This window comes from Argiope bruennichi, chromosome 3 (genome assembly GCF_947563725.1).
Source record: "Argiope bruennichi chromosome 3, qqArgBrue1.1, whole genome shotgun sequence".
NCBI classification, from domain to species: domain Eukaryota; kingdom Metazoa; phylum Arthropoda; class Arachnida; order Araneae; family Araneidae; genus Argiope; species Argiope bruennichi.
The window spans coordinates 46,760,141-46,778,394 of NC_079153.1; the positions used below are offsets into that span (position 1 = coordinate 46,760,141).

The following is an 18,254-nucleotide window of genomic DNA, read 5'->3' on the forward strand; positions in this document are numbered from 1 at the left end:
TAAATATAGCAAATTCGAGATTTCTTACATTGCACTGTGGTAAAAAATGGACTTCCATTCTTTAGGCCTTTCTAAAAAGTTGTACACTCTCCCTTGGAATGTTGGCTTCACGAGTTTGCGGCCTTGCCTAAAAGCATACACGGCCTCCCAGGGAGTCCTGAAAAACAATGCAAACGAATATTACATCTTGTGATAATACATTAGGGTTTTAATATTTCAACAGAACGATCTTCTAATCAAAGTTTAGCAAAACGGAATTTTTATTTTTCATTTTTACCCACAAGGTTTATTTTGGGCATTTTTGAACCATAATCAGTTAAGATAATGATACCCGAACGACTCTTATATTTCAAAATCTTACACTATATCAGCTAGAAAACGTTCAATTTCTATAAGTTTTTTCGAATCCAAAGCTTATGTATATAGTTCTCTTTTATGTTAAAACGTGACTCTCCGGTTCTGGAATTGACATCTTACTATCAGAATTAGGTGGTCCCAAGTTTGGTTTCGTTTTAGTTTAGTTATATTAACGTCCCGTTTGAAGCAAAACTAGGGCTATTTTGGGACGGACCTCGTAATTTTGAACCGCGGTCAGATAACGAGGACGACACCTGAGCTGGCACCCCCCTCTCCACACCGCACCAGCGGGAAGAAGTTTGGTCAGGACGAATTTAACGCGCAACAGACCCCCTTACACGACGGTTCTTCGATGGAATCGGATCTCGAACCTGAAACCCTCCGGTTCCGAAGCCGAGACCTTACCACCAGGCCACCGGCCCTCTTAGGTGGTCCCAAATCGATGCGAAAATTTCTAAGACAAAGAAAAATCATCTAAATATATTAAAGTTCTGATAGTATCAAAACTTTTAAAGTTGGTTCTAGATTTTCGCATTGAAATTGATCAGATATAAATGGGTCTTCTTATGAAAAGTAACTTTTAATCAATCATGGAAATGATTAAAATTAGACAAAATAAATGAATAAATACTTACTTCGATGGTTTTGAGATATATATTACCATTACTATCGAAACTGATTATCAAGTGCTACATAATCTTTTTGGTGTAATGACTCTTTTTCTAATCCCATTTCTTAATATCTTTGCTTTGAATTTCCCCATTTATATATATGAAGAAAGAGAATGACGCACTGTCAATCCTCAGAGAGGCTTCTTAAAAATTTTGGTAATATTCTGATGATAAAATTATATGCCAAATTTCATTTATCATGCATTTCGCTAATTATATTCACATGCACACAAATGGCCGAATCTTCACCAGATTAAACAAAAATGTAGATTTTTGCATGCAATCTACGTTTTTGACGGCATACTGAATTTCAATAATTTAATTTGTTACATTTTAGAGTTATGTTAACAAAGACGGTAACTCGAAAATACATGGTTTGTATGTTGAATTTTTGATAATTGAAATACATTTTTATTTGCATACAAGTGAGTAGAAACTGCTCAATGACTTCAATATTTTTGAAAAGGAACTGTGAAAAAAAAGCAAGTTAACTGGGTTGGTATCGAAACAATTTACAGGTTAAATCAGCGCTTCTTAACCTATTTTTGCTTGCGTACATCTTGACCACCACCATCGTCTTTCCACGTACCCTCTTCATCCCATAATGTATAATTATTAACACTAACTTTGACAGTAATCATGGAACCGATTTAAAACTATATTTTGGAGATAAAAAAGAAAGATAATAAAATTTAAAAAAAGAATTTAATATTTTTAGAGAATATTGTTTCTAAAGCATAGGAAGAAGTACGTCACTTCGACTATTGATGATTAGATGGCGGAGCGAATATTTTTTCTAATTATATTTTTATGGTAGTATTTTAAAGTGAACGATATGTTATAATTTGCAAGTATTCAAAGTTTGAATTGTAATAATATAAAATTATAATTCCAAATTGATAGCATATTCATTCCGAAATTTTACAACACATACACAGTTTTAATTATAGTATGAATACTATAAAGTAAAGTTGGTAAAACAATGCAAATAGATAAATTACAACCAACAGGGTGATTATTGCTTATATTATCCTGTATTCTTCGCAGAAATAACATTTTCTCTCAGAAAGTAATACTGAATTACCTGATCACTTTCTGTAAATATTATTGAAATATTCCTATTAATACCAGACGTCGGCCAATGGTATCGCCCTCGCCATGTACTCATCCTGTTGATAAATTATATTTCTAAACTGAATTTAAACCATTTATTTCTCTCAATTAAAATTATTGATTTTTTCATATTGGAGAATAATTTGGTTGGAAATACCAGTTGTTACAACAGTTTCTTTCTTATGTTCATTCAACCAATCATCATCCGCCGATGCACCTTTTTCCTTCTAATATCCGTTAGATCGTTTCATATACTCCTGGAGTACGCGTACGGGAGATCAAGAAATGCTGCATTGTTATCATGTGAGAACATGATGTTGCATTGGTTTGGGGTTCTTGAAGCCTAAAAATGAACGGACAGAAAATTGGCGACTTATTGCTTTTGAGGCAATGATTTTTCGCTTTTAGGGTTATTAGAAAATGATAAAGAAGGTTGTCACATTTGGCGAGATATCGCCAACAAAAAGTTAACTTGGCGTGGAGGTCCGTCATGTACCATATTCTACAGTAAGATTGCCAGTAAAGGGCAGAGTTTTAAGAAGTTATCGCTCGAAGAAGCACAGAGAAGAAAATGGAATGAACGCGAAGCAGCGAGGAGAAGTATCGGGATTTTGAAATGGGAAAAAAAAAACAAAAAAAAACGGATGCGTAATTTGATAGTCACGTCATTGTTTAAAACTGGTATTTCACAAAAATTCTGGCTTCGAGAAAATTTTTTTTAGAACTCGATTGATTTTGAGATGATCTAAAACCATCGCTTTTCTAAATGTTGATGATTGCGAAATACGTGTTATGCGAGAACATAATTTTCTGTCGGATTGATACCAAGGGACTAAAAAAATGTTCTCGCACGATAACTTGAGATTTGCGATTGCAGATTTCATTTTTTTTATCATAATAAAATTTAATCGTGATATAACTTGTATTGACCCTTATTTTTGATCGGCAGGAAACTGTACCAAGTTCGCATAATTTTATTATGACAGACACATCGCTGAATAAGATGTTGTCATTAATCTCAGCGGAACGATCAAACATTTTCAGACGACTGCAGCGTCTTATGGATGACTGGAGTGCGAAAAAAAGCTCGATGAACAGTATTGGTGAACTTCAGGGATTTGATGGTTGCGTGAGTCGGGATGTCAGATAGACAAGATAAAATCGGAAACGAAACTTTGCATAATTAGATTAGGGAGAATATGCTTGAGAAGGTCAGATCATAAAGGCAAGCCATATTTCTTTTCAAATCTTATCTGATTTTTGAATAGTTCTTGCCGTAGAGCACTGTTTTACAGAAAATATCCTTCTCCAAGATTGAAAAAAAATTAGAGGGAATAGTTTTCCCCAAATTTTCTAGCATACTCTAAAATATTTGTCATATCAGAGAACGCCTTGCATGTTAATGAAGTAAAATAGTTACGATATATTAACTTTTGACGTGAATTTAGAATCAAATTTCAACCGCCTAGCTCAAATCGTTTTTGAGTTCTTTGTCTCAGACAAACGGAGATTTTCCAAAAATGTGTTTTTCAAATTCAGGGAGGCCTAAAACGTGGATATTCATCAAAATCTCGTGTTTGAATTTGGCAATTTCTATACTTTCCCTTTACTACTTATTGTGCATTAAATTTCCAATTCTAAATCTCAAAGAATCGAATTTTATTTGTAAGTAGATTATTTATGTTGAATTTATTAAAGTAATTGTGAAAACATCATCAATGAGAACCTCCTTCTAATAAATTAAACAATTTCTAAAATTCGAAAATAACTTCTTTAGTCAAGTATTTTTTTTTTTATCTCGAGTCTTACCTTCTTTAATGAAATTTATCTTGGGTGAACCTCACACATGCATTATTAAATTAAATAGCAATCATTCAGTTGTACTTTTCAGCTGTAATCGTATATTATTGCTTTTATGCTTTGTGTTGCAAAAGTATCTAACGAGGGAGGAGTGCATTAGATACTTTGATGAGAAACTTGTAGTACGGCAGTTAGTTCTAGCTATGAGGCTAAGTTTCCTTCATTTCCAGAATGGAGGGAACTTCTAAAATTAAGGATTATATCGTGGTTATTGATGGCCATTATTACTTGTCCTTAGTTCCATCCCTTTGCTATTGGGACGATGTCCTTTAATTCACCCCGATGCTAAGGAAGGACGGGAGTAACTAAGACGCGGTTACGTTGCAAAAATCTGTTTCAATTTGGCAATATGGGGAAAGGTGCCTTACTCGTTATTAACTCCAATTAAATATTCCTGAAAGAAATGTTAATGAATTTAAATGTAGACGGTATATTAAAATAGAAAGTTTTAAATATCAACGAATTTATATTCCTAGTAAATTCGTTTTAAGAATGAAGTAAAATTCTTCAAATTTTCTGCAGCCATTAGATGAGTTCAAAAAAAATTATATTATTCGTTAGATAATAACTTTCTACTTACGAAAGTGAAGCGCCATTTATTAATACCATTTTAAAACCCAATATTATATCAGTAAATATTCTTGGAAAAAATCAACCGAAAAAATATTCGTACTGCCGAGTACTCATTCATTTCTTGAAGTAAATACTATTTTTTTTTTAAAGTACAGCTTTTAAAAGAAAGTATTTATATTTCCATTTTCAGCAACACAATGACAATTTAAAGACGGACTTTAATTTGGAGATAGAAAGGGAAGCGAAAATAAAATACTGCACCTATTTACGTATTGAATCTATTTAGCTAATATTAGAAGAGGGAACAAATTTACTTTACTGCCTCTTGCCACCATTACTACGCTACTTACTGTTTTATAATTACAGCTTATCGAATTATATCATCCTTTAATAAATTATTAAAAAGCAAAGCGTGTCTGTAAGTGATCTATTGTCCGGCCTGTCTGTCTGTCAGTCAGTCATGTATAACAGTGCCGTCCATTTCTGTCTATTAATTAGAGATGTAAAAGGATTCTGCTTAAATCCCCCACTTTTTACTTTATCATATATGTAGTATACAGTTTAGTTTAGTTATATTAACGTCCCGTTGTAAAGCAACACTAGGGCTATTTTGGGACGGACCTCGTCATTTTGAACCGCGGCCAGGTGACGAGGACGACACCTGAGCTGGCACCTCTTTCGCCACGCCACGCCACACCACACCAGCTGGAGGACGTTTGGCATGACGGATTTAACATCCAACAGACCCCCTTACACGACGGTTCTTCGGTGGAATCGGGTCTTAAACCTGAAACCTTACGGCTCACAAACCGAGACCTTACCACCAGGTCACCGCGGCCTATAGTATGCAGAAAGAATAGTAATCGTCAAAAATTCGAACCCGAGCTTTTGACGAATCTCCACGTTTTTGGCCTCGCCGAGTTTGAAAAACACATTTTGGAAAATGTCCGTCTGTGACAAAGATAGCAAGACCGGTGAAATCGGATATACGGTCTTTACACCGAATTTGCAGATTTTCTATTAAATTTTGAGCAAAATTCGTTCGGAGCAAATTCGCCCGTTCGACTGTTCGACTGTATGTTAGCACGATAACTTCAAAAAGGCTACAAAAAGTAGATAAAATTAGATACACATATTTAACACTTGTCAATTTTGAGCCAAATCCAAAAAAGGGTTGACTGTCTATCGGTCTGTACTTTCAGAAATAAGTAAACGCGATAATTCAAAAAAGCAATGACTTAAATTTTGTATGGGATTTTGTAATTACAAGTGCAGTTTTGAGTCAAAATTTTGGTTTCAATCACTTGAGAAAAATGTCTCTAAAATACAAATTCGGGTTTTGGATATTATTAGCTGCATAACAAAGATTGATCGCCAAATAATTCGCCAAGAATGACTAGATCAAGCTAAAAAGCTACTATTTCGTAACTATTACGAAAGCTCACGCCAAAAGCTACTATTTCATACTTGCTAACGCCATGCAAGACGTTCTCTGGCATGCCAAGTGTATTAGAGTGTATGCGAGAAAGTTTTAGGGAGACTAATCTCGTTGATTTTATTCTAGTGATTATCTTATTGTAGATCCAATGAAGAAGCTAAAAGACTGATGCACAAAATAAATAAACCTTTTAATTTTAAAAAACTTTTTTAGTAAAATATATCATTAAAGATAATCAATTTTTGAATTTAATTAGGCATGATAATCAGTTGAGATAATTCCGCATAATTTATTTTCTATATATCTAAAAATTCATGAACCGCTAACCATGCAGGAAGCTGAAAAACAAAGTATTATTACCTAAAATGATGTTGAGCGTAACAGAGGTAGTTGCGTCGTAGAATTGCTAACTCAATTATTTAAGAATGACCATGTTAGTCACCTTTTCGACAATAAAACTATATTTATGCTTCGCTTTCATTCCTTTTTTCAACCTTTTTCGAGGTAAATGCTTTCTAAATGTTGCGGAAGCATGGATCAGTAGTCCGTGAAAGATTGTCCACCAGAGCAAAGTACGGCAAATGTTTTCTTTTTCTCATAAAACAGTCATTCATTGACCGATGAAAATCTTAGCATAGACTTCTAAGATAGAAAAGACAAGCATAAATTTCTCGAGTGTGAAAAAAATAGTCCGAAATGTCCGAATCACGTTGTTAAAACTTCTTAAGTTAAAAATAACATTTCATGTAATGCTAAAGAATATTGAATTTACAAATTGAATGGCAACATTTTGATGCATGAGTTATTTACCAGTTTTTTTCCCATATCAGGAGATTTAAAACTTGTAGAATGAAGATAAGTTCTATTAAAAACAAAATATTTAACATTTTATAAACTGACATTACAACTTTATAGAAATCTTTCACATTCTTAAGATGGGATTATTAGTTTATTAATGTCGATTAGTTTTCAAAGTATAATTTATTCGAAATTCTTTACATTTTATTAAATATAGACACATTCAAATCGTACTTAAATTGTCTTTAAGTGTTATTTTATTTAATACTAAATTAAATCAATTAAAAAGTAATTGGAGCGTAAAATCTAATATACAAGTTTTGCTTAAATAAATATTCCAACTATGCAGAGTTTTTTAAAGCAAACAAAAAGAAACTACATGAAAGACTTGATTACTTATGCTTAAAAGAATCCTTGTTTAAACAAAGTGTTGTTAACAAAACCACCCTAGTTAAACAAAGGGCTTTTAAACTAAACAAGATTTACTTTTAAAACAACGCAAGTTTGTTTGAAAATAAACACCTTGATTATAAGAAATAAAAATAACAACAACAAAAGTTAATATTCAACACAGTTATAAGCGCTCAATATGAGCAGGGGTCAATTCCATCGCTAACAACTAACATTAACTAATTGAAGAACATCTGCACACCAGACATGTTTAAAAATTGTGAAATGAGCTATCGTATCGCCTTGATATGATTTTTATGGAAGGGCTCGCATTAAACATTCAAAACTGTGTGAAATTTAAAAATTTCAATAGTTATTTTTGATTCTAATGAACACAGTTATACTTTGTTTTCTTTTAAAATCCCGGCAAGATTTCTTTTTAGGTCTTTATTGGAAACCTATTCATTTATGTACACCCAATATATTAGAACGTTTTCCATCAATCTCGTTTCTGATTCGCCCATTTAATCATCATGTGTCAAGATGCCATCAATCAAAGTTTTCCATGACAGTTATATTCTCATTTCGTGGCTTATTAAATCGCTGTCATAAATTTGATGAAGTGTAGGTTGATCTTATTTCAAAAGCTTTCAATGTTTTTACGCTATGGAAATGAAGATAATCCGCGCTCGCGTTATGCACATTAGTTATGCCTATTACGGAATGCATTGAATATCTTGAATGGAAAAGGAAATAGCTTTACGTTTCAGCATTGAGTTAGTGTAGTTAGTTATGATATGTATAATAAAGTTTGTAACATAATTCAGTTGTTATGCGAATGGATTCCATAATTAAAAATTTAATCATCACATTTAATCAACTTGCAGTATGGAAACAATTAACACATGAAATTTCAATAAATAGATTTAAGTTTTATTTTTATAATTAAAATGTTATATGTTGAAAATGTTTGTATATATTGGGTGGGTAATGGAAGGAAAGGAATGCAAACAAGAGATTCTGATTTTTTTTTTACTACTTAGTGAAACTTTCTATTGTTGAAAGGCAAAGTAATTGCCTATATGTAAATTCTTTGCATAAAAAAATTCTTCATTTATAGTTTTTTTCTTGATAAAACATTTAAACCATGCAATAATAGTCGGTGAAAAAAATGATTTAACAAATTAAAAATTTTGCTCGAAAATGCATTTTGTATTAAATTCCTTTATGGAGTAATAATGCATAAACAAATCAATTTAATGATATAATCCAATTCCCAAAATATATTAAAAATTTTGAAGCGAAAAAAACCCTGTTTATTAAGAAAAAATAAGAAACACTGAAAAATTGTGGATTCAATTATGTTCATATGATACACATTCAAATGTGTCATGCCAGTTTAAATCTGGAATCCATTACACTCTTGCAAGAGAAAAAAAAAGACCTGACGTCACAACAGATAATGAAAGCGCATGATGTAAATTAGATGTATCATTTCGTTTATGATGCAATCGACATTTCTTGAATCAAATTTAAATGTTTAAAAAAATAAGAATACACTGATCCACAGAACCAGATTTTCTTTTGTTAAAATATTATGTTACTTTACTAAAACACTGAATGCATATTAAAAATGTTTTATTAATTGAACTTATATCTATTGCATAAAATGCATATCTCCTATAATAAAAATACTGGTATGAAGAAATAATTGAATTAATTTTATTAAAGGAAGAAAAAATATTCGTTTGTGAACAGCGGTAAAATAAAAGCGTTTTAAAATTTTATTGAAACAATAGGATTGATGAAAGATGTAAATATTTTTCTAAGAAGGCAAGATTTCCTAACTACAATAAAATAGCGAAATCAAATCTAGCTGCTCTTTACTATGCAGAATATGAGAAAGGAATTACACATTTCAAATTTTAAACATTAGAAAGCCAAATATTTTAAGAATATATCTTACATATCGTAAAAATGTGTTGTTGCATTATGAATTCAAGAATCATGGGTTCTGAACTTAATTCCACCGAATATTCTCCCCGAATGTGGATTTAATCATCAGAACTGCGTGAAATAATAATCTGGAGAATGGAATACCATCTCGGGTTCCTTCTTCATCCTCTGAACAGCGTTCTCCCTAAAATATATTAGGAAGAACGCTGAAATAAGAATATCAGAACTGCGTGAAATAAGAATCTGGAGAATGGAATACCATCTCGGGTTCCTTCTTCATCGTCTGAACAGCGTTCTCCCTAAAATATATTTCTTTCTAATGTAGATGGTAATGCTACAAAACCTTGCATAAATTTTGGAAATCAATAAATCCATTACGCTATTTTTTATAATGTTATACATAAAATAAATACCACGTACATTTTTTTTTCTTATAATAAAGTTAAATACCTGGGCGACTAAGCTTCGCTCCGAAATATTTTTTCTTTATAAAATCATGTTTTTTTCAGAGCCTATTTAGATATGAATCATATACCGATTATATAAACATTTTTTAATCTTACCTACATATGAACTGGTCATTTAACTAAAAAAAATCATGAATGCACTTAATTTAACCCTTTATAGGGTCATTTTTTTCTAGTCATATTATGTTAAAATATTTTTAGACTTGAAATTAGAATAAGAAAAGGGATTCATTTAACTTATTAGATAAATTTAATTTGATTAATTAATTTGGTTAGTTAATAATTAAGTATCAAATCAAGACACATTTTGTGTAAAATAAAGAACTAAACCATCTAAGTTTCTGTCTTTCTAAAAAATTTGACAGAACTTATACCAACCTACATAAATTCATACAAAGATTAATAAATTTGGTGGGAAGCAAACTTCCCACGATCCTAGAAAGGGTTAACATGTTATTCGAATTGGTTAAAGCAATAATCGCAGTGTTATTGGATGTGAGAAGAACGTACTCGTATTCGAATAATGTCATATAGCGCCATCTCACGAAATTTTGAAGTACCAGTAGGTTATCATTGTATGGCAACAATGCAAGTACCACAAAAATTTACGAGATGGCGCTATATGGCATTGTCAGCACGAGAGCAGGCAGGAATCGCTATACTTTTAATATACCCTAATAGCTATGTTTTTTTTGTGTGTACGATCAACTTATAAAACAAAATCTTATCTAAATATAAATTTGATCCAAATCTTAGACCCGTCAGCGAGATATACGAAATAAATTTATGTATTTACAAAAATTGCTCATTTAAAGTTATAAGATATACAACGATTTCTTTTTACTATTCAAGATTCTTAATATATGCCATTTTTTAAATGCAAGTTTAAAAAAAATCAACCCTTTCGGAGACATATTTAAAAAGGGTAAATGAAATTTTTTAAAAACCATTTTATTAAAATGCGAATGCAATACCACAAATATGCAATGAGATGCCTTGCCTTACCCTCTGGACCGATTGACGCCCATCGAAATATTGAGCACAAACAGCAACTGCTTTACGTATAGAACGTTGTGTTTTCCGGTATTTCTTAACTTTTGCGTGGAAAAAAAGTAGAAAAAAAATGATCGCAATTTCCTGTCGCTCTCAAAACGAGGATAAATAAGTCGTAACACTTCCTTAATAGAACATCATTGACTTAAGTTCGAAATGAAATTCTTGCAATTTTCAAGGTTACACTGGGGAAATATCTGAAATTAAAGAATCAGTGGGGGATTTAAGCATTTTGGGGCTCGAGAAAGTGAACACAATATGAGGTCACTCTTAATAAATTGTTCAGTTTTCGCATTGCAGCACATTTTTAATTTAATAAGCATGTTAATGATTTAATTTTGACCGAATATTTTTATTTTAATAACTCTGAAAAATGTTTATCATGACTCATGATTACAAGGCATCCTAGTTTACTTATAACTGTATTTAAGCAGATTCTTGGTGCTCATAATTATTGTGTTATCTAAATGAAAGTAATGAAGCAATTAGGAAACTGATCAATAATAGACAGAGTATTAATATTATCCTACAATTTTGCTACTCTTAGCATTAGAATTTTTGGTAGTAAACACATTTTTAAACTGGTTTGGTTGAGGCATCCTGCCCAGTGACCCTAGGTACCTAGGTCCGGCATTGTAAGGGATAAAGTAAAATTGTTTTCATTTAATTTGAAAGAGTGTATCAAGTAAAGGAAAAAAGCATATTTATGTTACTAGGATTTCATGAAAAAAGGGAAATAGAAATTTATAATAACAATGTTAAAAAAAAATTAAGAATCAACTTTTTTTGAATCATTATATCTTTCGTTACCAAATTCCGTTCCTATAAAGAACTTTTAATTTTTCACTAATTCTCACCAATTTTCAAAGGGTGAATTTTTTTAAAAAAAAGTTTGGAATTTATTTTATTTTTATTTTATGCCTGCAGCAACTTGCATTCAACTCAGAGAGGAAGAAAATCTGAATTTTTATCCAAGTGATTTTAAAAGTTTTAAAAATTTAAAATAAATTTTTCCATAAAGAAAGCTAAACTTACATGTGTCGGTATACCTTAAGAGGCTGATGCAAATTTCTAATATTATGAGATTAAATAATATGGTACCGCATTCAAATTGTGAAATTGCTATTATAACTCATCGCAATATTATGATTTTGCCCAGGTAACGATAGAAAGATAATAAATTTTTGAATTTAAAATAATTAGGATAAATATAGTGCATAGTGAATAATTAATGCATAGTTTTAGTAATAAGTAATTAAAATTTTTTGGAATTAATGTTTTGGCTATTTTGATTTTTTTATATAAAGCATTATGTTGATATAATAAATCTTTGCTTTTTTGATTTGGGTATTTTATTTCCAAATTGTATATGACTATCCCTTACCCCGACTCTTCAAAAAGTTTTTCGCTTTGAATAGGAAGCGTTGATTTTTCAAAATTCAAATTCACTTTTCAATTCAAACCTCCAAATATTTAATATTTTTTAAAAAGCTAGTATCAGTAATACGTAATATCATATACTTTGGTAAGTTTTCTGAGAAGAATAACCTTATTTCTGGGAAAATTCGAAGGAATGCATAAGTTTTATAAGAAATGAAAAAGCATAACAGCATTCTTAGTATAAGCATTTAATAATGCTTCAAATTCAGCAAAGGAGGAATAAGTTAAACCAGAGATGTATATTATATATATATATATATATATATATATATATATATATATATATATATATACAAAAAAAAAGACTTTGAAAACAGAATAAAACCTTAACTAATCTACAGTACAATGAGGCGAAATATTTAGAATCAGGTTAAAATATTAAAAAAAAAAAATACTGGATTCGGCATGTTTAATAAAATTAACAATGAAATAAAATTTTCCTTTCGAAAAGAATTTATTAATATACTGATAAGAATATTAATATACTAAGAATTAAATTTGTATACTGATTATTAATAAAACTTCACGTTTTAAGCATTTATTCGAACGGAAATAGTTTTTAAAATACATTTAAAAGAGCAAATTTTTAAATATTCGTATTTAAAATTATGCCCTTATAATTATCAACAATATATTCCGGAAGTCAGGGATTGCAGAGTTTCATAGAAATATTAAAAATTACAAAAATCTTCGGCATTCAATAAATCGAAGGCAATACTGCCAAAAAAAAAAAGTAACATTTTATAAAAACAGGTCTAGCGAGGAAATACATGCAAAATAATTATTAGTATAAAGAAGTATCAAAAGAAAACTTTCGACACTTGTTGACCATTTGTTCAACGAGGCAGAGAGGTCAGGTTGAGCAAGTTATCGAGCGGCTACAAGATTTGGCACGTGCTGCATCTTTGTGGTGAAATAAAAAGGTTACAAGAAGTCTAGAGATAATTCTAAGAAATTATAAAATTCAGTTACTTTTTTAATAATTTCAAATTTTATTTCTTGCATAGTTAGCAATTCAAAATAATTCAATTTTGATAAAAATAAATGCATTTGAATTAAAAATTTCTTTGACGTCATTGGTATTAAGTGCCAGTATTAATCCAAAATTCTTAATAGAATAATTAAACATACAAATTATATGAATTTTTAAAATTAATTTTCTAAAGAATTAAAATGACATGGTGGAAATTGTTCCATCTCTACTTATAATACAGAGGAATGCGTGTGTGTATGTGTTGGCAATTCTACATACTAGACCGTTTAATTTAGAGCTACTAAATTTGACACAAATTTCAAAAGGTGGCAATACGCACTTCGAAGCGATTCTTTCAAATTTTAATCAGAACATTAATGAAAAATTAAGTGATATTTTAGCGTTTTTCTGCGATAATTTTCGAAAATATTACAGGATAAAAATGATTTTAAAATTATCTTAAAATATCTAAAACTTATCTTTTCAATGATATTTCTTTGCTGCATATTATATATTATATATATATATATATTCTATTTTTAATTTTTAAAGAAATACTCTAACAGCATTTTACAATTTGTTGTCAAATGTTGTCAATATTTTGTTATCAAAATCAGACTCAAACATTTTCATTGTAAATATTCATATTTTCCAGGCTAATTTTTTTTTCCCAATTGTTCATGACAAAGACACAAAGATCTCTCCCCCCCCGTCATTTTGAGTAGGTTTAAATGTAAGATAAATTAATAAAAATGAAGTTTTTTTTTGTACTTACAATTAAGATTTAACTTCAGAAATTAGTAATGGCGGAAATTTAAAAATAATTTTCGCCTTTTTAAATGCGATTTCTCTTTACTATGATATATTTTGATGTCGTAGTAGCAAGTTTATTTTATATATATCGAAACTAAAAGTTTAAGAAATTTTGCTAAAGAAGTCATTAAGATCAAATCACGAAAATATTAAAGTGAATTTTTTAGCAATTATTAATTTCAGAGAATTGGTCGCCAAATGCGGTTAGTAAAGAATTGTTTGGCTACTGCAAGTAAACTTATAAGATTACTTTTAAAGTACACAAATAGAAAATGTGACATTGAAAAAAGAAAAACAAGGATGAGGATTCACAAAAACAAGGATTCACAAAATGAGAGAAAAGCTGAAGTAATTTTCCGTTATCAGAGAGAAGTTAAAACTATTTTATAGAACAAAGTTTATGAAATAAAAATAATCAAACTTCGGGAATTTAAAAATTATGCAATAATTTAAGACAAATTAATTTTATAAATTAGATTAAACATGAAATAAAAACATTATCGAAAGAAAAATGACATTGAGTACGTTTTAAGACATGCCACTTCCGTGTTTATTAATGAATAAAAACATTAATGGAAAATGACATTGTAATTACGCTTTATTAATAAAGGATTTAAAGCAGGATATGTTTCACAATTGTTGAATTTATTACAAAAGATTTCAAATGGACGCAATTTCCTTCATTTAATGCATCAGTGGTATCAAAATATATTTCCAAATTGAAAGTACTCGCAAAGTCAAGAAGAAATTTCACATGTTTCGGTTAAGCAACTGCTTGTGAAAATAAATATTTAGATGAAAATTTATCATGAAAAAAATTTAGTTTTATTGTCATTGAAATTTTCTGCCAAATTTATATTTTGAATTGGTGTCAATTTGATGAGTAAAAAGAAATTTCCAAAAGTCACTTATCTAATATTTTTAGAATGCAGTGAATAGTTAACAAATTTAAGAAAATTGGGAGTGTTTATACTTTAAAAATCAATTTTAGCTTTATCTCACAAAATAGGATGCATTTCAACGATCTTTGGCTGTATTGTATATAATGTTTGGAAAGCTGAAAACTCATGAATTAAATTTTAAAAATTCCTTTAATTGGAGATCTTATAATAGAATAAACAGTTTTTTGCCATTTTTTGGCACAATTTCATATACCAACGTGCGTACATAATTTTATACAATTAGATTCATAAGAAATTTTATATTATTTATAATTTAAATAAATTTAATATTATTTAAATTAAATTATTATATTTTATATATATTTATTTTTGGGAAGTAAGAAATTTATAAAAAAATTTCTTACTTAATTTTTAAGAGACTAAATTCAATGAAAATTTTCCTGTTCTTTTCAGATTTCCAAGTTATTTAGAATTAAATTTTTTTTTTCGTATTAAGCATATTAAAATAACGTTTCATTTTAATTATTGAGCCCCATATTCATATATTATTCTAATTTCAGAGGAATTTTATGCAGAATAGTTTTTCTGAGGATTTGATTTTTTTTTTGTTATGAACTTGATACATTTTTATTTTATATACAAAGAATATGCAATTTACTTTTTAATTCTATACCAAATCAAATATTCAATAAGCAAACGGCTTGATTTACAAGACACAATTTGACAATTTTTCTATAAAATTCTCCCTAAAAAGTTTGTTAGTGCGAATTTTCTTAATGAAACAAAATTTAAATTAAATGAATTAAGTGAATTAAATTTCTATGGATTATATGATATATGCGAAATATAATATATAATATTCTATAATATATGCGAAAATGCCAATACAGTAAAAATTTTCGTTTTATTCGGCAGACGATAAAGTAAACTCATGCACGGAATTTATTTTTTTTGTTTCCTTGGGTGGAAAAAGGAAACTGTAATGTTCGTTTATACTTATAAGATTTCAAGCAAATTCTTTTAATTTTATATACAATTATTTTAGATTTATTAGCAGAATAAAAAAAGAAATTTGCAAAATATGACGAATAACTTAGTAATTGAAAAAAAGCAGGTCATGATACGTACTCAAAAATATCAAATAAACATCAAAGAATGAACAATAGAAGCAAATATTCATAGAAAATCCAAAAACAATATAAACAAATGCGGATATTATACTTTGTCAGATCTTGAAATGAAAAAAATGTCACATTGATCATGAGAATATGAATTTGGTATGCAAAATAGTACTTACTGTTCGCGTGCGCGCAAATGGGTCCCGATTCGCCTCCTCGTTGCAAAGAAAGCGGCCATTGAACGCAATAAGAAAACAATAGCATCGTATAAATTGTCTTTAAGCATTAACTACACATGAGCATGCTTTCCTTCAAACAAACCTTTTTCATCTGACGCGGAAATGAAACCGTTCCTGTCGACGGCTATGTATTATTCTGGGAACCATTTCCATCCGGCATCTTAAATTTAGTTATTTTAATTTTTTTTATTTCGTCAGTGGTCGTGGTGCCATCTATCGGACACGCAACCAATTAAAAAGTGAGCGGAAGTTGGTTGGCTGTCTTCGTGGGAAAGGTCTCAACCCGATCCAATTAAGTGAACTTTACAATGAAGACGACCTTTAACTTTTCTTACCCAAGGGCAGGTGCCTAATAAAGATTTGTTATGTGCCGTTTTATAGCGTTCTTTAGTAAAAAAGAAAATGAAAATTTATAGTTTATGAATACAGTTTAAGAGCTTCATACATCTATGGAAAAATTACCGTACGAACATAAAATGCTTAATTTAAGGCAAGAAAAAAAAATGAAAGCTAATTTTAAATCCATCTATCTTTTACGATTTCTGGTCATGAAATATAGGATAATACAATTAAGGAGAATCTACGATTTTACTGTTTTGAAATATTGTATCGGAGGACAGATACGCCAAGTTGGATTATTTGCTTTTAAACACATGAGGATCAGCAAAAATTCTGAAGATTAAAAAACCGAAAATAAAGTGAAAATTACATACAGCATATTTAAAATATCTTGCCATTTATGAAATTTTACAATTCATTGAAAATAATCTGATGTTTTAAGAAGGGGAGCATTTCTTAGGAACAACTTTTATATCATTGCATCTGCCAGATCATTTTTTTAAACAGTGGGTTTTGATCCGATTTGGGGTAGTGGAAGAATATTGGGGATGCGAATGTTTTACAATCTTTTTTTTCAAATTAAGTTTTTAAACTCAAATGTAAGAAAAGCACATGGATAAAAACAATTCCCAAAAAATCAAATTACTTTGATATTAATTTTTTTATATTTAACATTGATTGGCACTTGATTTTTTTCCATTTACTTTTTAATCTAGAAGTAATACCTTTTCCAAACGAAAATTTCGGGGAAAAGGTTAGAATATCCTGCATTAGGTATATATAGTGATTAAATGTAAAAATCAAATATAAATTACTTTCACCAGCAAATAAACTGTCATAGCATTTTAAATGAAAACTAATGAAGTGATAAATTTTCTACTTCCAATCCCTTAAGAGATCTCAGGACTTCAAACTTCTTCAGGACAAAGTTCAAATTTTTCGATTTTTTTTGGAAAAAAAAAATGTTAAAATCCAATTTTTCTGAAGATTTTGGTACTAAAATTTTAGCGATATTATCAAAACTTCAAAATTTACCAAGAATAACTAAAACATTGATTAAATGCAAAGAAACTTCTTATGCCAGAGTGTCAGACATACAACAGCAACATTCTTTGATACACATAAGAACAAAAATTAGAAATTTCAAAATAAGCTACCTAAGGGTAGTAGTGTCTGTGTTCTGGGGTTTTAATTTGCATTGCTCTATTTAAATTATTTTTACTATTTCTCAACTTTAATATCATTTTTCTCAATAAAAAATGAAATATGAGCGCATGATATTTCAAAAACTACTTATCGTGTTAATCTGAAATTTCATGCACATACTCAAACTAAATTCTTCCATGACTTGTACATCAGTTTTTTTAGACAAATTAATTAACCATAGAAAAAAAATTGCAAGAATTTTAATTAGATTCTTTCTTAAAAATATAAATTATCTTTAAATAATTGCATTTTAAAAATATGTATAACTTCAAAATTGAACATTTTTTGCAAGCGAATATTAGATTTGTAAATTTTGACCAATTTTTTCAATCCAGAATCTTACGCGCAGTCAAATACTGATTTTTAAGTTTTTGAAAAAACGTCCAATTTATATTTCTTTATAACTTTTCAAATTTTTCTCGAAATCATATGAAAGCATGAGAAATAATGTAATTACATATTTTGTGATTAACTTTTCAATTTTCACAATTGTTTCATTTGTAAATTAGAAGGGAAGAATTTGTAAATTTTTATTTCCCTGTTAAGAG

At 29.4% G+C, this 18,254-nt stretch overlaps 1 protein-coding gene across 5 annotated transcripts in view; it reads right to left on the reverse strand.

The window, feature by feature from the left end:
* Nucleotides 1-18,254, reverse strand: part of LOC129963084 (potassium voltage-gated channel subfamily KQT member 1-like) — a 161,437-nt gene that overhangs the window by 24,417 nt on the left and 118,766 nt on the right. For 4 of the 5 annotated variants that reach the window (XM_056077121.1, XM_056077125.1, XM_056077122.1 and 1 more), the window contains one exon: nucleotides 29-157. In XM_056077121.1, coding sequence (XP_055933096.1) covers nucleotides 29-157 — 129 coding nt within the window. Of the gene's footprint in view, nucleotides 1-28; nucleotides 158-16,101; nucleotides 16,292-18,254 lie in introns of those variants that run through there. The other variant, XM_056077123.1, reaches the window with a different exon arrangement.